We start from the raw sequence: 22,569 nt of genomic DNA on the forward strand, positions 1-22,569 counted from the left end.
CTGGGAGGAGGGGGGATACATGCTAGGTGGGAGAGTGGGGATGGATGCTAGCTGGAAGGAGTGATGAAGACAGCAGGACCAATATAATTGGGGGTAAGAAGTAGGAAAGCGAGCCCTGCAGGGGCTGGGAAATCTCAGGGAGCTGGAGGGATGACAAACTGGGATCAAGGGGGTTGCTTAAAGATGGGGAGGTATCCCTTGCACAGTTGGAAGAGGGAGATGCTGCAGGAGGGGAGCTGGGGGACCCATGCAGCCAGGGGCTGGAAAGGGTGGGAGCTCAGGGCAGCCCCCCAACTGGCAGCAGCCCGTTTTCGTGCCCAGGCAGAGGAGGCGGACGGCACTCCGGTCTCAAGGGAGATTCTCCCCGAGGTCAGAGGGGACAGGAAAAGGCTCGCGTCAGCATGGGCAGGCGGCATCAGGTCCACACTGGAGTGGTGGCCTTCTACGGGTACAGGCTGGGAGACGACAGGGAAGCAGGTCCATCCAAGTTGTGTCTTGACAGTGGGCCACAGACAAGGTGGCACACAGTCAGATATACACATTGCTAGGCTGCCACTGTCCTTATCACATTTAATCCTCACAACACCCCTGTGAGGTAGGTATTGCTGCCCCAGCTTACACATGAGGAAGCCGAGGCTCACACATGCCCAGGGGCACACAGTTGACAGGAAAGGTCTGCGATCCCAATGGCGGGGTCTCTGCATTCCAACCATGCCCCGCCCAGGGCAGTCAGAATTCTCTTACAGTAGCAAGAAGACAGCTCCCATGGACATGGGGACACACACACACACACACACACACACACACAGCACCCAGAAAAGCCACCACTGAGTCGGCACCTCTGTGCGCCATAGTTCTAGTTCAAGAGCATTTGGGGGACACTCCTGGCCCAGTGGTTTGTTCTGACATTTTGAGAAAAAAACAAAAGCTATCGCTGCAGGGCACGTGCCTCAGTGGTCCACCCAGCTGAGGGGAGGTCAGGGTCAGGCTCAAGCAGATCCCTCTGGTGTTGTGGCTGCTGCACGCAGGAGGTGGAGGCTTGGGGGAGCCTCAGGTACCCACAGCAGACCCACCCTCCCCAACAGGTGGGGGACAGGTCCTCTAAATCTAGCTCATCTGCATCCTGGTCACCTCAGATGTTACGAATGACATTTAGATTTTTTCTGTCCAACTTCGCTGGGAAACTTCTTTTCGCCTCAAGAGTGTCAGGATAGCACTGAGAGATCTGAATCAGATGTTTCTTTTTTTAGTTGAACCTAAATAAAGTCAGGAATCTCTCTCTCTAACTTAATATCTTCTATCTTTTTCTTTTATTTCCATCTTAGAAAAATGAAGGATGGAAATAAAGATGGAGAAGAAATAGCCTAGAAATTCAGTGCAAAGAGAGGTGTTCATATGGACACCACCTGCTGGGGACACAGATCAATCACTCTGGGGGAATAGAAGGATCTCTAAAAGGAGCTGAAGGTGTGGCAGGCAGGGAGCTTAGGGAAAGCCCTCAAGGCCCAGCCTGACAAGACTCTGGGCCTGCCCACCTGGTGGTCACACGCAGGCCTCGACAGTGCAGGGGCCAGGCTCCCTCAGCAGGGGACCTGCCACCCAGGGAGGAAGGGAACCAAGGCGGTACGAGGACAGTGGTGCGTGCGCTCAGAGAGGTCGGCTCCTCCGGTCACCCGAACCCCATAGATGCGGGGGGTGAGCTGTGACAGGCCACCTGCTCACATGTGTTCTCAATGGTGAAAGCTGTCAGTTCCCGGATGGGGCTCAGTGGGGCTGGGGACATCAGACATGGGCTCAAGTTCCCCAGAGAGAGGACAGACACAAGAGGGGACAGAGAAATGGGCTTCACAGGGCGTGGCATGATTGCTTTGAGGCTAAACTTTCCAAAGGGAAGCATCGGAGTTTCTGTTCTGACTTAAGACGTTCTGACGGTTCACGTTGGGCTGCCCCGGAGAAGGAAACTTCGCATCCCGCGTTCTCTCAGTTCCCTGTGTGAGAGCCACCAGGGTGCACACGGTGTCCGCCTCCGGAGCCCCCAGGCTCCCTAGTGCAGTGGCAGCCCCCCCCCCCCCCCAAGCAAACGTTGCCCGCAGCAAGTGCGGGCACTCACGGCCTCAGCAAGCAGGGCTCAGGCCCCTCTCCTCGTCCTCATCCTCCTCTTCCTCCTCCTCGCTGTGGGCAGATAGGTTTTTCCTCTTTACCTGTCGCTGGGGGGTGCTGCTCTCCAGGGGGCTTGGAGAGTGACACTGTAAACATGGCTTCTTGGCGTGCTGGCGGCAAGGCTGTGTGCCTGAGTCACTGCCCGGGGAAGGCACTGAGGTAGACCGGGGGGAGGCCCCCGAGACCCCGTCCACCGAGTCTGTGGGACTCGCGCTGCAGATGGAGGAGTACCCCGAGGTCACACTGTCCTTGCCTGGCTCCCTCCTGCCGTGGAGCAGAGGCTGGGGCCCCGGGCTCGGAGGTGTCTGGGTGCCTGGTACGTAGGCGCGCACATCCTGGCGACCACCGGCCTCCGGGCAGGCCTCCTCGTCGCTTGATTCCTGGCAGCAGTGCTGTTCTGGGTTTAGATAGACCACGGTGACGTCGAGGATGCCGCTGGGTGCTGTCACTGTGGGAGACGTGGGGAGAGAGGTGAGGCGCTGAGCACTGAGTACCCCCTGTCCAGTCAGGAACCCCCAGGGGCCCGTGTCTGGACCTCGCTGCACAGCCCCCCGTACCGCTCTCCTTTGGGCAGGAAGGAGGTGGAGGGGGCCTCTCAAGGTGACGTGGGGGACGGTAGGAAGTGACAATAAACTGATCATCAAGAATCTATTTAATCCCCAGTGGACACAAGAGCAAGCAACCGGAAAGTCAGCAGAAACGGCCAGACCTAGGGTTCCTGTGTGTTTAGCTGCCCCAAAACACAGGGACGGAGCCTCCCACAGGTGGCCCTGCAGACGTGCACAAGGCACAGAGGCCAAAAGAGCGGTGGCCGGCACACGTCACACAATGTTATGTGGGTTCCAGGCAAGGTCTCTTCTTCTTCCCCTGCCCTGGTGAGGTCCTTCCATCAACACGGGCCTGGCTGGGGCTGGAGAAAGGTCATCTCTCCTCCCCAAGGGCTGAGAGGATGCCCGCTCCACCCTGGCCCTGCTGTGCTGTTCTAGGGGCTCTGCTGCCTCACGCCTGCCTGTGTGCAGATGCGCTGTCCTGCAGGCGAGGCAGGGGTCTGGCGTGAGACCCCCACCCCTGGAGCCTGAGGCACTCACCGTCACCGTCCTTCTCGCCCTCGCTCTCCTGGTCACCCTCGTAGCCCGAGCAGTAGTCCAGGCTCCAGTCCAGGAAGCTGCCCAGCAGCACCTCCTCCTGGCTGGACAGCTCCGCGGTGGGCGTGGTGACGAAGCTGCCCCTGTCCTCCTGGAGGCTGTTCTCCCGCTTCCTGCGAGGTGGGAGAGCCAGGGGCCGGGTCACGGTGGGCCGCAGCGTGGGAGCCTGCCCTGGCCCAGCGGGCGGTGCACAGGGACGACAGGACGACACAGCTTCCCGGCTGCCTGCCCTCAGGAAGCTCACGTCAAAGGGTCAGAGAGGCGGGGCCACAGCACCGTGACAGTCAGCACAACAGGACTTTGCAGGATCACCGGGAGTTCCTCAGGTGGGTAAGTGGGGAGGGCAACTTATCCCAGGTGGTACAGCCAGGACATGGACGCGGGGGACACGTGTGGACATGCTCGTGACATGAGGGTGGAGATGGAGGGAGCCAGGGAAGCGCCCAGGACAGTAATCAGGCAGCAGCTGCGGGGTCAAGAGTGACAGCAGTGCTGTGGGACAGGGTGGCCGGCACACATCTGACAAGTGGCGGGGCCACAGGCTGAGCTGGGTCCACCCTGGCTCAAGACCTTCCTCCCTGAGCGGGAGCCAGGTTAAAGCAAGAAGCAAGAGAGAGAGCTGCTCCGGAGGGAGAAGGTGGAGTGGCAGGCGGGCAGGATCGGGCCCGGCTGCATTTTTTGCGGGCCCTGCTGCTTCTCCTTGCTACGCCTCAGGAGCCCCCTGCCTAAAAGGGGGGAATGGAGCCCCTCAGGCAGCTGCAGCGGTCACAAGGGAAGCCAGGCCCAGTGCGCAGGAGCCGACGCTGCGTTGCGCTGTTGCAGAACGGGGTTCACTCACCGCTTGGTTCTTCTTCCCGACGGAGAGCTGAGGAAGGCGTGAATGTCCCCCGCGCTGAGGAAGGACGTGGGCTCCGGGCTGCCTTGCTTCACGCCCAGAGCTGCGCACAGCTGCCCGTAGCTCAGCACCTGAAACGAGGCCAGGGTTAGACGGATGAGGCCCCGGGGGCAAGCGTCTGGGGGTGGGAGGTGGGGGCGGGAGCACCTCTTCCCGGCTGATCTCTTCGTAGCGCTTGTCCTCGAATCGCTGCTTCACGGCGGTCAGAGAGACTTGCCTGTAGTCCTTGGGGGCGTCGTCGTGGAAGCTGCAAACAGAGGGACACGTGAGGGACAGCGGGGCCACATGCAGGGCTCTGGGGCATGCCTGGAGGGCAGATGGGGCACCCTGCGGCTGCACAAACAGGTAAGCGTGCAGTGACTCATGACCCAGCAATTCCGCTCCCAGCAGTGTTATTCGCAGCAGCCAAAGGGGTGGAAACCCCGATGTGGTCCGTCCATGCAGCAGAATGTGATTCTAGAGGAACATTACATAGGTGACAAGCTGGCCACAAGGGGCCATGTGATGTACAATTTCATTTCTGGGAAGTGTCTGAAATGTTCAGAACAGGCGAACCCACAGAGACAGAGAGCAGAGGAGTGGCTGCGGGGTTGTGGAGGGATGGGACGGATGGGCAGCACGGGCATGACTGCTGAGGAGTGCAGGGTTTCTCCGAAGGAGGAGGCGATGTTCTAAAATTGACGTAGTGATAGTCACACAACTCTGAACACAAATCGCACACTTAAAAAAGTTTAGTTTGTGGGGCGCCTGGGTGGCTCAGTTGGTTAAGCGTCCGATTTCAGCTCAGGTCATGATCTCACAGTCTGTGAGTTTGAGCCCCGTGTCAGGCTCTGTGCTGACAGCTCAGAGCCTGGAGCCTGCTTCAGATTCTGTGTCTCCCTCTCTCTCTGCCCCTTCCCTGCTCATGCTCTGTCTCAAAAATAAATAAAAACATTTAAAAAAAATTAAAAAAAAAAAGTTTAGTTTGTAAATAAATGTTCCCAACTTATCTGGTAGGGAAATAAAAAACTCGGGAGGGGAATAGCCTAACAACTTTTGGGAGGCAGTATCAGGTCAGCGTGGTTTGCACCCCTAGTGTGAGCGGCTGTGGGGTCAGACACACACGCTGACCCCTCAACCTTCACCCGTGCTCGCCGCCCATCAGCTGTGAGCGGGCACAAGAGAAAACTCATGAAGGACACGCCAGCCCCAGGAGATGCTGCCAGGCTCCTCACGGCTGGACTCACAGCTGGAGCGGGGACCAGCAGCAAGCACCGTCTATGAGGAGCAGCAGCCCCGGGGCAGGGGGTGTCTGGCCCGGACAAGCCGGCGGGGGATCCGGGGCTCAGGTCAGAGGTTGGGGTCTAGATGTTCTGGATCCCAGAGGTGTCCGAGGACAGGCAGAAAGCGGGAGCACCCCAGGCCTGCATGCAGGGAAGAGGGCACTGAGTGCGGCCTGGCAGAGGGAGGAGGTTGCCGCGGGTTTGGGCAGATAAGCACGTGTCAGGAGCGGGGACCAGAGCAGAGGGGGAGCAGGGCCACGGCACGGGGCGATCGCGGCCGGCCGACTCCTGAGCGAGATGACACCGTGTCCCACGCTAACACTATCAGGGGTCAGGCGGCGGGCCCCGATGTTCCCCTGCCCGTCTGCCACCTGTGGAGTGAGGCTCGGGCTGGGAGTTGTTGCACGCGCATCAAGTGTTATCACTGTGGAAACGGGCAACACGGCTGGCCTGGCGCTCTTAAATGTCAACTCTGAGACAGGCAGCACGCTGCAGAAGGTCTGTGTGTGGGCCCGCACACGAGTGAATTCCCCCCTGATCCCTGAGGACACACCCTCTATGGCAGCTGCGTGGGGGACTCATTTCCTTTCACTTAAAAAAAATTCTTTTTTAAATGAAGTAGGCTCCACATATAACATGGGGCTTGAACTCACAGGCCCGAGTCACATGCTCTACTGATGGAGCCAGCCGGGCGCCCAGACTCACCACTTCTGATGAAGGCTCAAGACACAGGGTATGAGGTCTTCACAAGAGAATCCGGTGATGTCCCACAACCTTGTGGTCCAGGGCTGTGCTGGAGAGGAAAGCAGGAATGGGGGGCGGTGTTCTGACGGCCCCTCACGTCCCACTGCCCCAGTGGTTGTGTGTGGAGTTTTCTGGAGCTCAGTGTTAAAAACGCCCCAAAAACAGAGCCTGTGTGCTCACTGTCAACAGTGTGGGAGATACTTAAGCTAGAACATCTCTTAATTTCACCCCCACAGAATGGCTTTTAGTCCATTCTCGTGTCTCCTCCAGGAAAGACGGGCAATGCCTGTTCTCCATCTCCATTGTGAGAATCGTGTCCCGCCTTCTGGAATCCCCAGTCCCTGGGTTGGCTCCTGCTGAAGAGCAGACAGGAGGGCAGGCTCCTTACTCTGTCCGTGGGTCAGCCGCGCGAGCAGCAGAGCGGCCGCGGCCAAACAGGCCGGAGCATAGGCGGCCAGGCTGGTGTGCAGCAGGGACAGCTCACACAGGAAGCCACACAGATGCTGGGTTCTTGGGGCCTCAGGGACCAGCGTCAGCAGGACGTCCTTGTAATCAACCACAGTGGGGACCTGGACGGGACCGGGAGGTGGGGTCTTGTGGGGTTTTGGCACGTGATCACGGTGGCTGGCCCCACCAGTGTTCACACTGGACACCAGGGTGTGGCGGTGATGAGCCCTAGCCCTGGCCTCTTGCCCTCTGGATCCAGGAGGACTTTCCAGAGCAGGAAGCTCAATGCCATGGAGGGGCCCTTGATTCCTCCTGTCCCCTCCCCTGACTTCAATTCTGATTTAAAAGGAAAAAGCATAGGGCTGACTCATCTTTGACAAAGCAGGAAAGAATATCCAATGGAATAAAGACAGTCTCTTTAGCAAATGGTGCTGGGAAAACTGGACAGCGACATGCAGAAGAATGAACCTGGACCACTTTTACACCAGACACAAAAATAAACTCAAAATGGATGAAAGACCTAAATGTAAGACAGGAAGCCACCAAAATCCTCGAGGAGAAAGCAGGCAAAAACCTCTTTGACCTTGGCTACAGTAACTTCTTACTCAACACATCTCCGGAGGCAAGGGAAACAAAAGCAAAAATGAACTACTGGGACCTCATCAAAATAAAAAGCTGCTGCACAGTGAAGGAATCAGTCAGCAAAACTAAAAGGCAACCGACAGAATGGGAGAAGGTATTTGCAAATGACATATCAGATAAAGGGCTTATATCCAAAACCCATACAGAACTTATCAAACTCAACACCCAAAAAACAAATAATCCAGCAAAGAAATGGCCAAAGGACATGAACAGACACTTCTCCAAAGAAGACATCCCGATGGCCAACCGACATATGAAAAAATGCTCAACATCGCTTATCATCAGGGAAAGACAAACCAAAACCACAATGAGATACCACCTCACACCTGTCAGAATGGCTCACGTTAACAACTCAGGCAACAACAGATGTTTGGCGAGGAGGCAGAGAAAGAGAATCTCTTTTGCATTGTTGGTGGGAATGCAAGCTGGTGTAACCACTCTGGAAAACAGCATGGAGCTTTCTCAAAAAACTAAAAATAGAACCACCCTACGACCCAGCAACTGCACTACTAGGTATTTATCCAAGGGATACAGGTGTGCTGTTTCAAAGGGACACAAGCACCCCCCATGTTTATAGCAGCACTATCGACAATAGCCAAAGTATGGAAAGAGCCCAAATGTCCATCGATGGATGAATGGATAAAGATGATGTGGTATATACACATAATGGAGTATTACTCGGCGATCAAAAAGAATGAAATGTTGCCATTTGCAGCTACGTGGATGGAACTGGAGAGTATTACGCTAAGTGAAATTAGTCAGAGAAAGACAAAAATCATAGGACTTCACTCATATGAGGACTTTAAGAGACAAAAAAGATGAACCTAAGGGAAAGGAAACAAAAATAATATCAAAACAGGGAGGGGACAAAAGAGAAGAGACTCTTAAATATGGAGAACAAACAGAGGGTTACTGAAGGGGGTGTGGGGGGGACAGGCTAAATGGGGAAGGGGCATCAAGGAATCTACTCCTGAAATTATTGTTGCACTACATGCTGACTTTGATGTAAATTAAAAAACAAATAAATAATAAAAGAACATAAATACATAAAACTAAAAAAGTAAACGGCAAACGGCCACTTACTCGAATCCTCCCTTCCAGGGCAGAGATGATCTCTCCCATCATCCTCACCAGGTCTTCATACTTGTAGGTGTTGTCCGTGAGCCAAACTGCCTCTCGGATTGTCAGGATCTCTCTGCTGATGAACCTAGAACATCAAGAAGGGGTCTGAGCACGGAGTCTGCTATCCTTGCAGGCCACGGTCACATGAGGCCCCAATGCCAGAGGGGTCAAAGAGCGAGAGGACCCGAAGAGGTCGCGTGGCCTGGCCTAAGGGTCTGCGGAGGAGGAGGGACCAAGGCTGGCAGTGGGAGTGGCCGGGCTGCCAGGCACGGAGGCGTTTCTGTGAAAGGCACCCACGGATGACCTGCCCGGTTGATCCTCTTAATGACCTGAGGATGACAGCAGCTTCTACGGAGCAGAAACAACAGTTTAGACCCAGAAGGCAGGTGAGCCGGCAGAGCCGGAGCTGCGGGGTGTCTGAAGGTCTGTGCTCAGCACGGGGTCTGGCCGCAGGAATCCTGGGTGTCCCTCGTCAGCCAGCCACCCTGTTCTCTCCTCTGCAGCAGCACCAGGGAGCAGGGAGCGTGCCGGTCCGGTGACCTGCCGGGAAGGGAGCAGGGCCCGGCCCGTGGCCGCTCCGTCCTGGGGGCCCTGCAGCCGGCCCACTTGCCGTCAGCTTGACAGAGCGAGATGGGAGGTGTGGGGACTGCAGGTGCACGAGGCACGAGGCCGGAGCGGGGCCGATGGGGGCTGGGCACATGGAGCACTCAGGGAGAGGCTGAGGCAGGCGCTGCCCTGAGCAGGGGTGGGGCATCTCCTCTAGGATCTTCTTAAAAAACATCTCGCCACTGGCCCATCGGTGGTCCGGGATTTTGGTGACTGATTGCTAGGATGTAATTACCCTGCTCAAACATGAGAAGGCGGGGCCTGTCTGTTCAGCCACCTCTGGTGACGCTGGGTCCACCGAGCACGCCGGGCGCGGGGGGAAGGTTGGCGTGTGGCTGCCTGCTGGCGGCCCCGAGGCCATGCTGGTCTACAGACCACAACTCCAGCTCTCGTCACGGCCATGTGACCAAGATTGCTGCAAGTGGTCACGCTGGCCTCAGGGGTCACGGGGGATGGCAGAGAGTAAGACGGGAGCTGGGGCTCTCCGTGACCTTGTGACATGGGAAAATTACCCCAACGGCATCGGCCTGGAGCCCTTGTCTCTGGGTCACTAAGCAAGAGAAGTTGGCATCTCGAGTTCACGCCGCCGCGTGTGGCCATCTGTGCCTCACCCCCCAAGGTCTACAGAGCAGGACGGTCAGCCTGCAGAGCCCTGCCCAGGGGGACCGGCAGGCCATGCGGGGGTGTCTGGTGTAGGGAAACAAGGACACGCACGATGTGTGGTACAATCACTGTCCACACCGCTTCTGAAGGTAAAGGCGGGCTAACAGGTACTGGCTGAAGGACCGCAGGTTTAGGTAGAACGGAAGATGGTTCCACTGGAAGAGTCCGAGCCGCCGGAGTGCAGACAGCTGTGTAAGGAGATGCCCTGTCTACGTGGCGGGGGTCAGCTGGGGGCGTGAGACCACCAGTTGCAGGTGTCGGACGACACAGCCTTGAGAACTGGACTGCCGCGAAGTGGTCTCTCCCTGACCCCGGGACCCCGGGGCAACCCACTGGGCCCGTCCCTCGGTGCCGTGTAATCCTCAGGAGCCAGGGGAGGAGGGGCCCGGCCTGAACCTGCCCGAGCGAGGCCCAGTTCTGGGGTCCTGCTCGCCAAAGTTCACGTCTGCCATCCCCACGTGGGATAACTATGCTGTGTGGGCACTCCCTAAAATTAAGACCCCCATCTAATGAGGTGGGACACTGAAAGGCCAGCCTGTCGTGTGTCATCCCACAGGCCCTGCTCCGGGGGCCCCGTACCGGGTGCAGATGACCATGCAGGCGATGCCCAGCAGCTGGAGCCTGTACCGAGGCACGAGCCTCCTCCGCAGGTACCGGTCCACGCACTCCACAGTCAGGTGCAGGCACAGGCTCGTGAAGTCCTTCATGGTGGCGACCTCCACCAGCCAGTCAATCAGGATGTACCTGCAGGGAGAGCACCAGCCCTGGAAACTCGGGCGCACATTTGTGAGCGTCCCGTTCTCGCCTGGCCCGTCCGTCCTGAGGGAGTGAGCCGGTCTTCGGCAGCATTGCCCGTTGACCCAGGAACTTGTCCCAGCCTCAGGTGCGGGGCAGGCCCCAGGTCTCCCACCTTTGTCCTTGGGAGGAAGCTGGGCTCACACATCTGTGTACCCTGCCTTCTCCCACAGCCACTGCCAGGTACCGAATGAGCCCAGACACGGGTTAGGGGTAAGGTGGGTCCACCTCGTAGAGTGGGGACGGACAAAGATCCCAGGAATGGGGAAAAGTCGCTTGAAGGGAGCAAGACCTGTGGCCCTCCTGCAAACCCACATTCTCCCCGAGGAGCAGCTCACCCATGGGGTCATTTCTCACGACCCTCTGCTGCGGGGAAAGAACTGGCAAGAAGCTAAAGGGGGAGGACGCATGGAGCCTGGCAGAGGTTCTCGGGCACCCAGCAACTCTGACGGAGCTGACAGATGCAGGATCCTCCTCGAGGGGCTAAACCCAGGGCCAGAGACGTCACGCGGGAGGGCTGGGGGCCACGGCAAGGACACCCCGGTAGAGTCAGTGCCTTTCTGAACAAAAGAGAGGAGACCCGGGTCTCTAAGCAGAGGGAAAAGAGGGACCAGAAGTGAGAGAGCAAAGGAAGATGAAGCTGTGGGTTCCGGGCAAATGTTCCAGGTGCCGGGCAGAAGCACCCGTCATAGGCAGAGGGGAGGAGGGAAGGGTGGGGCCGAGGTGGTGGAGGAGAATGGGGAAGGAGAGGAACCTGTGTTTCCTCCAGGACGAGGAAGACCACTTGAGCGCCAGGTGTTTGGGGCTTAGACCAGCCACTACGGGAACAGAGAGGAAGCTGCCTTACCCGACTCAGCAACATTAACGATTTGAGTTACGAAAACAAACCGAGCAAATTGTGCACTTCAAAATGGCTAGATCTGGGGCACCTGGGCGGCTCAGTCCGTTGAGCATCTGACTCTTAATTCCAACTCAAGTCATGATCTCACGGTTCGCTGGGATGGAGACCAGTGTGGAGATCTGTGCTGACGGCACGGAGCCTGCTTGGGATTCTCTCTCTCTCTCTCTCTCTCTCTCTCTCTCTCTCTCTCTCCCTCTTTCTCTGCCCACATATGCAATCTCTCCCCAAATAAACAAACTTAAAAACATAAATAAAAAAAACCAAAAATGGCTAAATTTGAAACACCATGTGACACGTCAATGACCCCTCAGTGTAAAAACAAAGGTGGCTGTTGCCCGGTACAGAGGAAAATAAAAAGTTCAACTCAAAGACTGAAATGATACTACTATTTCATTTCAAAACTACATATATATATATCAGTCCTCGTAAGGAATAAAGTGCGCCCTCCCCTGCCGAAAACAGAAGAGCAGCAGCCCCAAGAAAGGGCCGATAGGGAGGGGCACACGGTGTTCCCCATGCACACCTAACAGAAGGAAGGACAGCTGGGCGAGGAGGGCGCTGCCACCAGCACTGGCACAGGGTTCAAAAGCATGACAGCTTGATGACATTTGATGCAGCAGCAAAGGACGACCCACCCCTGCACTGTGTGCAGGAGATCAAGCCTCTCCAGCAAGGCCTGATCCTTTTATTTTAATTATTTTCTTAAAGTTTGTTTACTCTGAGAGCGACAGAGGCAGCGTGAGTGGGGGAGGAACACAGAGAGAGGGAGAGAATCCCAAGCAGGCTCCACACTGACCGCACAGAGCCCAGTGTGGGCCTGAAACCGACTCACTGTGAGATCACGACCCGAGCCGAAACCAAGAGTCGGAGCCCCCAGGTGCCCCGAGGCCTGGTCAGTTTAAACTTTTTTTTTTTTTTTCAACGTTTATTTATTTTTGGGACAGAGAGAGACAGAGCATGAACGGGGGAGGGGCAGAGAGAGAGGGAGACACAGAATCGGAAACAGGCTCCAGGCTCTGAGCCATCAGCCCAGAGCCTGACGCGGGGCTCGAACTCACGGACCGCGAGATCATGACCTGGCTGAAGTCGGACGCTTAACCGACTGCGCCACCCAGGCGCCCCCTGGTCAGTTTAAATGTAAATGTCCACTGAGCAATTATTATGAGCTGGGCGTCGTCTGCTGGAGTGTAACCAGAGCCTCATCGTTATAAATCCAAAGTGTATTTGAAATCGTTTGGGCTTAAAAAATGGTCTGCGTTTTCCACTTTACTTCCTAGCATATTCTGCGTCTGAGTGAAAAACCTTGGGGGTGAGCGGGCTGCAGGAAGAGGCAGGGTGCGAGGGCTGGACACTGCCTGAGAAGTCACGCTTGACGGCCACGGACCCTCCTGCACCACACCAATCCTCACTTGAGGTGGTTGTTTGGCGGCCAAAACTGGGCATATGGATCCCCTCACTTTAGAAAGACACTTAACGTGCTTTCACACATCCTGAGGCTTAAAAAGGAACTCTGGAGCACAGACATGGGGGATGTTTGCTCTTCAAACATGGGGGATGTTTGCTCTTCAAAGCCCCGGATAACTAAGGCATCGCTGGCTTTAGAAAACCACACACACACACACACACACACACACACACACACACACACACACACACACCCACCCACCCACCCACACGACGGGCCCGTCATCCGGGTGCCCGGCGGTCACTCTGCCCCCACCCCAAGCAGACGCCCTCCCTCAAGGGCCTCACCTCATCGTGTCGCTGAGTCCCTTCTGCACGGAGAAGACCTGCTGCTTGCTGACGGCACGGGAGGCCTGGAACAGCCGGCGCGCGACCCCGTCGGCGACCTTCCCCTCCAGTCCGAGCTGGCCCCCGTTCGCACAGGCTTTGGCTAACGACAGCTGTGGGACACACAGGCGTGTGAGCAGGAAGCCTCAGGCTGCCGGGGGAGAATTGTGGGTGCACAGCGGTGCTGACGCCTCAGCCCCCTGGAAACAGCGCACCTCAGGTTTTGACTGTTCTTTTCGAAATAAATGGCGTATCTCGTGATAACATGTCTTAAAGGGGATGAAACGTGCACCCCAGAGTCAGCACAGCAAAGCAGCCAAAGGTGGTTGGAGGCTCAGGTGATCCGGCTTTCGTGTGTGTTTTTTTAAAGTTTATTTTGAGAGCGAGCGAGCACGTGCAGGCGCACTCAGGGGAAGGGCAGAGAGGATCCCAAGCAGGCTCCACACCGTTAGCACAGAGCCCAGCGTAGGGCCCCATCTCATCAACTGTGAGATCGTGACCTGAGCCGAAATCAAGAGTTGGATGCTTAACCAACTGAGCCAGCCATGTGCCCTTCAGATGACCTGGCTTTAAAACCTGGATCTGTGTGACATCGCAGGCACACTGGGGAAAAACGCTCTGTGCCTCAGTTTCCCTTCTCGTGAAGCTATGGTGACACCGCTGTGCACAGGCCCCGCTGGCACCTTCTAGGCCCCTGAGACTAACTAGCAACCGTTTCTAGACACTTTCCTTCCAGATGTTCCTACACATTTGTGACCGTGTCCACGCAGTCCAGATCATAGCACACGTATGTTTTATCTCTTTGCTCACCTAACAATAATACGGCTCCTTGCGACATAAACGCCTGGAAGCACGTTTCGAGTGTCTTCCTGGCGCGTGTTCACTACTTCGTGGAACATCTCTGTGCAGCCATTGTCGCGCTTGCCCTGCCTGCACAGGGCGGCTGTGCCAAAGTCTCTTGCTTCTCCCGCCCAAGTATTCTCTGAAAGGGCTGCATTGATTTTCACACCAGCTAAGACAATGTTGTTCTAGTGCACCTCTGCCGGCAAAAACTGCTACCGTTAAAAATGCGTATTTTCAGGGGCACCTGGGTGGCTCAGTCGGTTAAGCATCCGACTTCAGCTCAGGTCACGATCTCGCGGTCCGTGAGTTCGAGCCCCGCGTCGGGCTCTGGGCTGATGGCTCGGAGCCTGGAGCCTGCTTCCGATTCTGTGTCTCCCTCTCTCTCTGCCCCTTCCCATTCGTGCTCTGTCTCTGTCTCAAAAATAAATAAACGTTAAAAAAATTTAAAAAAAAATGCGTATTTTCAGAAGTTAACAGCTATACACTCAACATGTACAGAAAAAAAGATACCTATATACCTATCATTCGTTAACGTGAGCAGCCACAATCTCGTTTGAATGTGTGGTCAAACACTCCTGGGTTCTGACCGTTTCTTTTCTTTCTTTTTTTTTTTTTTGAGAGAGACAGAGAGAGAGAATCCCACGCAGGCTCCACCTCCACATCGTTAGCACAGAGGCCGACGCGGGGCTCAAATTCACGAACCATGAGATCATGACCTGAGCTGAAGTCAGATGCTTAACCGACTGAGCCCCCCAGGTGCCCCTGACCAGCTATTTCTATTTCCTCTTCTCTGGGAATGTATGGAGACCCTCTGAACGTTTACTGGAATACTACTATTCTTACTGATTAGTTTGAGCTTCTAAGAAAACCACATGGCTCAGTGTCACGTTTACTATGAATTCGCTGACTGCCTCAGGTGTAGCCATTACACTGCTCTGTCACACGTCAGGCTGGGCCGTCTACCACTTTATCATATCTTCCCTTTCAAGGGCAGATGGCTCTCCAGCAGTCAGTTGGTGGGGTGACAACAATCTGAGTTTCTACCTGCTTGGCCAAGGGGGACTTCCTCTGATTTGTCTTCAACAACAATTCTTTACGGCTGCAACAGGAGGGCATCTGGGGGACACCAACTGCAAATCCCCCACGTGCTGGTTCTAACACTGATGTCTCGGTGAGCAGGTCAAGCGACAAGAACAGGAGAACGTTCCACACACCCACCTACTCCCAGAAGACTCCCCATCTGTGGCCACAGCACCCCTTCCAGGACAACTTTGGGGAGGGACAGGAATGTTACCAGCAGACGGAGTGTACCCGCACTTAAGAATGAAGAGGCCGGCCGGCCGGCTTAGGGGCAGTGGGCTTAGAGGCGACGGGGTGCTGGGCAGAGATGAAGGAAACACTTCCAGGCTCTCCTCCCTGCACACCCCAGAGCTAAATTCCCATAAGGCCTGCGGCCGGCCCTGGGTCAATCTTCCTGCCTACAAATGGGAGCCTGGGTGGTATCGGCCCCCCGGTTCCCACGGGAGGAGGCAGAAGAAGTTAGATAGGCGGGCTCCCGCCTCACCTGTGCTTCCCAGCAGCCTTTGGCAGCGTAGTCCCTGAGTTTCCGGAAGCTGTGGAGGCATCGTCCAGGATCGGACATCTGTCAACGGGAGAAAGTCACCATGTTTTTATACAGCTGTCTCTGGAGAACTCAGAACCAACCCACGGGGCTCTTACATGTTCCTCCCGACACCCCCAGGGGTCCACAGCTCGGTGTTCTTCCCAGCCCCTCATCCCCCAAGCGACCGTGGTCGTTGGGAGCAACTATGGGAGCGGCCTGCCGACCGCGGCTCCTGGTGCCCCGGGAGTTGCCCAAGGACCCCATTCCAGCAGAACCTGCACCATCGGTACACCACCCTCCCCGTCCCGGGGGCCACTCACGTCCGTCCTCCTGTCACGTTCCCACAGGAGGTACGAGCTGGCCAGACAGCCCTGGCGAGCAGACTCTTCAAACAGGTCCCGGGCCTGCTGCTTCCGCTCTGCATCCTGGAGCAAACCCAAGCACGGTGCACTCTCTTCTCACCCCTTCTGCGGAGTCACCCTACTCGCCACCTCTCAGGAACCACCTCCGTGGCTCTTACTTAATAAAGCGAGTTAATTAAATGGAAGTAGAAGCGACCTCTCTACAGACGTGCGCTTGGACAATGACTGGGAGAGCGAGCTTCCGAGCTCCGCCTCCCAGGCCCTGTGTCCTCCCAGATGACATTTGCGTCTGGCTGGGCCCCAGAGCCCTAGCTCTGCTCTGGGCCACCGGCCGGTCAGCCCTGCACACTAGGCCTCCCAGATAGGGACGCTGGGGGCTTTCTCAGGGCTGCTCCCCATCCTTGCTCACTCTCAGCGCCCCTCCCCGCTTTAACAGAAAGCCTCAAGTGCAGCGAGGCCAGTGGGAAGAGTGGGAGGGACTACCCACGGCGCACTCAGGCGCTCTGCCCGCTCCACTGTGCTGCCGGTTCAGGGTTCACACCCGCACGGCCTCTCCTGCTTTCCGCTCGCCTGCTGGTCCTCGCCGTGTGCGACCACAGAAGGATGAGCAGCACGGAAGCACAGGCCCGTGCTCCATGGCTCCGTGTGCTCACCGGGGCCAGGGACACATCACACAGCACAGGGTCCAAGTGGACGGACCAATCGACTCACCTCGAAGAGACTCAGCACTCTCCCCAGGCAGTGCAGTATGGATGCTCTGTGAGTCTGAGACGACGGGAGGGAAAAGCGTGATCACCAGCGGAAAAGGAACTTCCAGCCAGCCACCCTTCCCGGTCTACACGTTCTCGTGGCCCCTGCCTGGACCCCTGCCGCACCGGGGACCGCTCCCTGATTCTGGGCCTCCGGGAGCCTCGGTCCTGTATTTCTAGCCCAACCCCCCATGTGACTCCCTGGGAGTACCAGCTCTGAGGTTTCCTGTCCCGCTGGCTCATCTGCAACCTGCCCCCATGCCCACACTCTCGATTTTCTGCACCTCCACTGTCCGGGGCGTCTGGCTTTACACCGTCCAGCGTCTCCACTCACCCTGTGCGGCTCGGACCGCCCGGCATGCGGGCCCCATGCGTGTTCCTCGCCGGGACTCACTCCCTGCAGCTGGCACTCTGCCCTGAGGCTCTCGTGAACCACAGCCTTGCAGCAGCTTCCAGACACCGACCACGGAGGGCGGATGAAGAGCCAGATGAAGGGCGTGCTGCCCGCATTCAGTTGCTCGGCGAGACTGAAGAAGCGAGAGGCCTTCAGGCCGTTCACTTCCGCACGGGCTTCGTCAGACACAGAAACTGCGGAGATGGACAAGGTGTTAACCCAGGGGTGTCTCTGGAGCACAGGTGCACAGCGTTCTCCATGGTCTTTTCTGGAAGTCTAAATGCTCACGCCAGGGGCGCCTGGGTGGCTCAGCCAGTTAAGTGTCTGATTTCAGCCCAGTTCGAGCCCCACATCAGGCTCTGTGCTGACAGCTCGGAGCCTGGAGCCTGCTTCGGATTCTGTGTCTCCCTCTCTCTCTGCCCCTCCCCTACTCCCTCCCCCCTTCTCTCTCTCAAAAAAAAATAAACATTAGAAAATAAAATAAAAGCTCACGCCAGCTGCTGGTGCATAAGGAGAGCGGAGCCTCACAAGACGGGGACCCCGCGCCTTTTCTTCTCTACGCTGTGGGTCACCTGCCCCGGCTGGGGTCCTCCCGGAAGCCTGGGTTCTGAAGGTCTGGGAAGATGCCCCCACAGAGGCGTCACATGCCCACCCACCCTCTCTCCTGCAGGCAGCAGTAGCCTGAACTTCAGCTAAAGGGTATGGTGTTTCTTTTAGGGGTAATGTTCCAAATTTGGATGTTGGTGATGGCTGCACAACTCTGCAAATACACCAAAACCCACCAGACTGGACTTGAGATGGGGGAAGTGTATGGTATGTGAGTTAGGTCTGGGAGTCACTGTGGGATAGGGGGGTGGGGCAGGGGCAACTCTGGGACCTGGAGGAGGACTGCCCATTGTCTCTATCAGTCATGACCCCATCAACCAGCCCAACAGGGGCTACCTCTCAGCAAGATACCAGACGTTTTATAGACAGAAAAATAGCGGCTGCCGCCAAATGTTTACGCACTTTGGGAGCGGGGACTGGACAGACCGCAGGCTGGTTCTGTGTGCTAAGCAAAGAGGTAGGCACTGGGAGAGGCGAGGGCCACACAGGTTCTCCCACGGAGCACCTGCTCCATGGGGGTGAAGGAGATGGGCACCAGGCTGGCTCTGACCTGCTTGTACCTGCCTTCCACTGGAGCCTGGGCTACTGTGTCACTGATGCCTTGTAGCGTAAGGCACGCTTTGCTTGCTGCCCCAGAGTGTCACGGGGGACCTGCGGCCAAGCAGAGGAGCCAGCATCTACCCGCGGGCAGTGGGTTAATGGGACAGAGCGGGGGGCCGCTAGGGGGAGGCTGGCTTGCTGGAGTAGCCCCCATCCTGAGTCTCTGCTGACTGGGACTAAAGCATTTGTTAAAACAAGGTTTGTTAAAATAATTAAAGCCCACAGCAGGGCACCCCTGGGCACAAGCTCCCAAGGGGAGACAGCGAGGCAGACTGCCAGACGTGGCAAGAGTGATGACGGAATGCTGACCCTGGGAAGGGCTCAAGCTTATCCTAAAACATCCACGCTGGGGCGCCTGGGTGGCTCGGCTGGCTACGTGACTGACTTGGGTTCAGGTCATGATCTCAAAGTTCGTGACTTTGAGCCCCGCGTCGGGCTCTGTGCTGACAGTGCGGAGTCAGCTTGTGATTCTCTCTCTCTCTGCTCCTCCCCCATGCTCTCTCTCTCTCAAAATCAATAAATAAACTTTTGAAATACCAATGCCAAGTGAAATACCAATGCCAAGTGGGGCAAGGTCAGCCCCGGCCCCGCGAGGACTTACGGCCTTCGTTGTAGAGGTAGGCTATCCCCAGCTTCACAGCGGCTTCAAAATTTCCCTTTTCGGCAGCCCTAGACCATTGAAAACATAAAATGTCACCTGATTTCATTCCTTACGGCTTATGTGCCACCACATCACTTGAAGGTAGAACACCTGATTTTTAACTGAGAACTTTTTAGGTAATACAGTTGAATGTCAATTATCCACGTCAGGCTGTGACACGGATGGACCTTAAAAACATGCTAAGCAGAAGTCGTCAGCCACAGAAGGCCACATGTTGCACAACTCTGCTTACGCGAACTGTCTGCAGCAGACAAATCCATACACAAGAAGGCATATTAGGGATCGCCAGGGGCAGGAGAATGCAGGGAGAACGGAGTCACCGCTAATGTCCACCCCTATTCATTTTGACTTTGTTTGGGGGTAACGAGAACGTTCTGAAGTTAGTGGTGACAGCTGCACAACTCTGAATGTATGAAAAGCCACCGTGTGGCACACTTAAATGGATGAACCATACAGTATGTGGCTTATGTCTCCGGCGGCCTGACCGGAACCACTGGCACGCCTGAGTGGCAGGTGTGGTCACTGGCACGCCGGGGCCCACAGGCCAAGGGGCTCACGCCTGCTCTGCCCTCCCTCTGGGGCCCAACTCCAGCAGGACGATGGCATCAGCCAGGGAGCAAAATGCAGTAGGAGTTAAATCACAGTTTGGATTTGAAGAAAAAAGAAAAGAGCATTAGGTGAAATTGCCACATGCAGGTGACCTGTAGCTGAGTCATGCAGACTGGTCCCAGCCCAAGTGAGACCCTTCAGAAGCACGATAGGAACTAATGAGTCAGGCTGTGCTGGTGGCACAGATGGCCAATGACTGTGCTGTGCGTGACTAGGTGGGTGACGCTGACAGTCCTCAGTCACTCCCTAGGTGGGAGGGGGGCGGTGAGGCGCCGGCAAAGGCGACAACAAGAAGGAAACCCTTCCCACGTCAGGCCCCGGGACACAGGCTGGCATGCCAGGGCGGCCCAAAGACGGGGGAAAACTGAGCTGTTCTCAGGGTGCAAAGATACCTTTCAAAGAGCTTCAGGTTCTTTGGAGAAGGCCACAGCTCCTGGAAGCTGGCACACGCCCACACACTGGCGTGGCTGTCCACCAGGTTCTTCAGGTGAGAATGCACCTGCAAACAGGGGGAGCGAGCGGGGTGGGGGGCTGATCAGGGGTCCTCCCGGAGGCCCGGCTCCTGGAGCTCTTGAGGACAGGACACAGACAGATGGGGTGTTCCTCCCCACCCCGGCGGTAAAGGTCCCCCCTTCGAGTAGAAGAAACAAGTTTCTCTGTGGCTGTAAAGGAGCAATGGGGGACACAGTGGGACTAGAAGGGGGCATGAGTACAAACACTGAGAAAGAGGGGGTGATACCCCTGTAAGGGTGTCTGCAAGGGTCAGGGAAACTGATGCTAACAGGAAAAAGGGAAATGGACATTTGCTCTGTGCTTCTCTGCCTGTCCTCTGCCTCGGGCCTGGCTCATGGGAACATGGCCGGAGCCTAGAAGTCACCAGAGGCTCTAGGAAAAGACCGATAAGTCACCTGAGTGGCTGAGTGTCCAAATCTTTTTATCGGCTCAGGTAGTGATCCCAGGGTTGTGAGTTTGAGCCCTGCATACGCTCTGCGCTGAGCGGGGAGCCTGCTTGGGATTCTCTTTCTCCCTCTCTCTCTCTGCCCCTCCCCCAGGTACATATACACACTCTCTCTCCCCTCTTTCAGAATAAACAGGTATTAAAAAAAAAAAAAATTAAAACGTAATACCACCCTGGACAGAGGCAGGAAGCGGGCCAGCTGGGAGCTCTGAACACAGGTGAGCATTTCAAGCATTAAAGTTCCCACTGCCATTGAAAACTCAGCACCTGTGGATATTACGACCACAACGGAGGTGGCTTTGGGAGCGCGAGAAACAGGTACCTGTTGGGAGTTTTCCCACAGATTTGCTGTATGGCCTTGATTCAGTCGCTCAGGATGAGGCTGCACCAACATCCGTCAACTAACTCGCAGGGACCCTTTCAGGGCTCCATGTGACGGGAGATTTGTCCTCGCGAATATATTTGTGCTCTTTTAATACTATCTTATTTCTTGAGGGGTGAGAATTTCACTGCCACAAATCTCACTGTTAAAATAAACATTGCAGCAAACACAACCGAAACTTGGTGTGCTATGTTTCCACTTTGCTGCTTGCCTGCAGTGGGGACCACAGCGTCTGTTAACAACATCACCCTTGTGGCCTCTGCCCTTCTTTGTAGCCAAATTTTGTCCCAACGTTTAAGAACAGGGAGCCTTGATGGCATAACCAGCAGGTTAGTGACACCAGCAAGCTGCGACTGGCGCTATTTTCATCCTGCAACTTACAGCTCGGACAGCGAGGATGTCCCCGACAGAGAGCCATTTCAGGATATGAAAGAGCACATCTTCAGGGAGGCTCAGGATGGTTAGGTTTCGGGGTCTCCTCCTTATTCTCCGCTTTGTAGGGTAACAGAAACACTTGGCACACCTGCAGTGGATGACTGAAGAAAAACGGCACAATGGTCCGGGTGATGGGCTGGAAAGGAGCGGGCTGACAGTCACTGTCCCCCCGCCCCCCAAAAAGAACCAGCCACATGCCTACTCCCCAACATTAAGGGAATAATGGTAGCTGAGTTCCGTCAGACGTCACCATTCATTCCAAAATTCAATAAACACGTATGGTGAATAGCAGATAATCATGGAACTTGGCCAGCGGGAAAAGAGGCTTTGCAGGCTGAGGAGGTTCTCCCGCATCTCACGCTCAGGGAAGCCGCTCGGACCCCTGCCCACGTCTGCTTCTATTTGCACACAGGGCTACACGGAAGAAGTCCCTCACCGGCAAGCACCTGGCCTCCTACCCGGTGCCCCCCTGCAAGACCCCCTCCGCAGGCCTTCCTACCCTGCCCGGCCCTGCCCCTGGGTCACCTACCAGCAATTAACGGGCTGCGACGGCCCCACGCACCCGCGGGGGGAGCGGCGCCCACCGAGCACCTGGATGTGACCACCACACCTTCCTGACCCCGGGACTCTAGGTCGCACGCGGACTCGCTTAGCGGCCACGGTAACAGCTAGCGAAGGGGCGGCCGCGCTCACCGCCCCCCGACAGGTGCGGAGCCCCGCGCGGGGCGTTCACTCCAAGCCCACCCGCCCCCGCGGCGGCGCCGGGCATTTAAACCGCGCGCCGGGCGGGCGCCATCGGGAAGCCTCGCGCGCCGGGCCGAAGGGCTGGAGCCGCCCCGCTCCGTGTCAGCCCGCCGAGCCCCCCGCCCCCGCCGCCCGCGCCCCACACTCACCACCGCCGCTCCCCATCACCGCCGCTGTAGCCGCCGCCGCCGCTCGCGCCCCCGGCCGCCGTCAGCCCCACGCGCCCCGCGCAGGCGCAAACCCGCCCCGCCGCCCGCCTGAGTTTTCAAATGCGCCCGGTCCTCCCATTGGCCGGCGGGGCGGGGGGGCGCGCGCCGCTGGACCTCCAGGCCCTGCCTCCTGCCCCGCCCCCCGCCCGCTTCGAGCGATCGCAATTGGCCATGCCGGGACGCGAATTCGAACGCCGTCCGTGGATTGGTGGAGCCCGCGCGGCCGCCCCGCCTCCCCGGC

At 56.9% G+C, this 22,569-nt stretch overlaps 1 protein-coding gene across 1 annotated transcript; it reads right to left on the bottom strand.

Annotated features, from left to right (window-relative positions):
• Positions 1-556: 556 nt before the first annotated feature.
• On the bottom strand, positions 557-22,366 carry CCNF (cyclin F). The gene is made up of 17 exons (XM_086691486.1): positions 22,269-22,366; positions 21,322-21,476; positions 19,993-20,099; positions 18,932-18,999; positions 17,065-17,318; positions 16,693-16,746; positions 15,940-16,044; positions 15,581-15,658; positions 13,135-13,286; positions 10,266-10,430; positions 8,379-8,502; positions 6,595-6,775; positions 6,168-6,255; positions 4,348-4,447; positions 4,144-4,271; positions 3,249-3,418; positions 557-2,608 (listed from the first exon to the last, which is right to left on the bottom strand). Exons 1-17 carry the CDS (start codon positions 22,282-22,284, stop codon positions 2,115-2,117), a joined length of 2,439 nt encoding a protein of 812 aa, XP_086547612.1. The 5' UTR covers positions 22,285-22,366; the 3' UTR covers positions 557-2,114.
• Between the last annotated feature and the right edge of the window lie 203 nt (positions 22,367-22,569).

Source organism: Puma concolor, chromosome E3 (genome assembly GCF_028749965.1).
Source record: "Puma concolor isolate L17-30 chromosome E3, mPumCon1.1.hap2, whole genome shotgun sequence".
Classification (NCBI taxonomy): domain Eukaryota; kingdom Metazoa; phylum Chordata; class Mammalia; order Carnivora; family Felidae; genus Puma; species Puma concolor.

Bases quoted from the DNA above. Each gene is read 5' to 3' on its own strand.
- CCNF (XM_086691486.1), bottom strand. The intron at 17,319-18,931 runs GTAAGTCCTCGC...CCATCTCCGCAG, and splicing joins CTACCTCTACAACGAAGGCC to TTTCTGTGTCTGACGAAGCC. The intron at 4,272-4,347 runs GTGCTCCCGCCC...GCCTCGTTTCAG, and splicing joins AAGAGATCAGCCGGGAAGAG to GTGCTGAGCTACGGGCAGCT.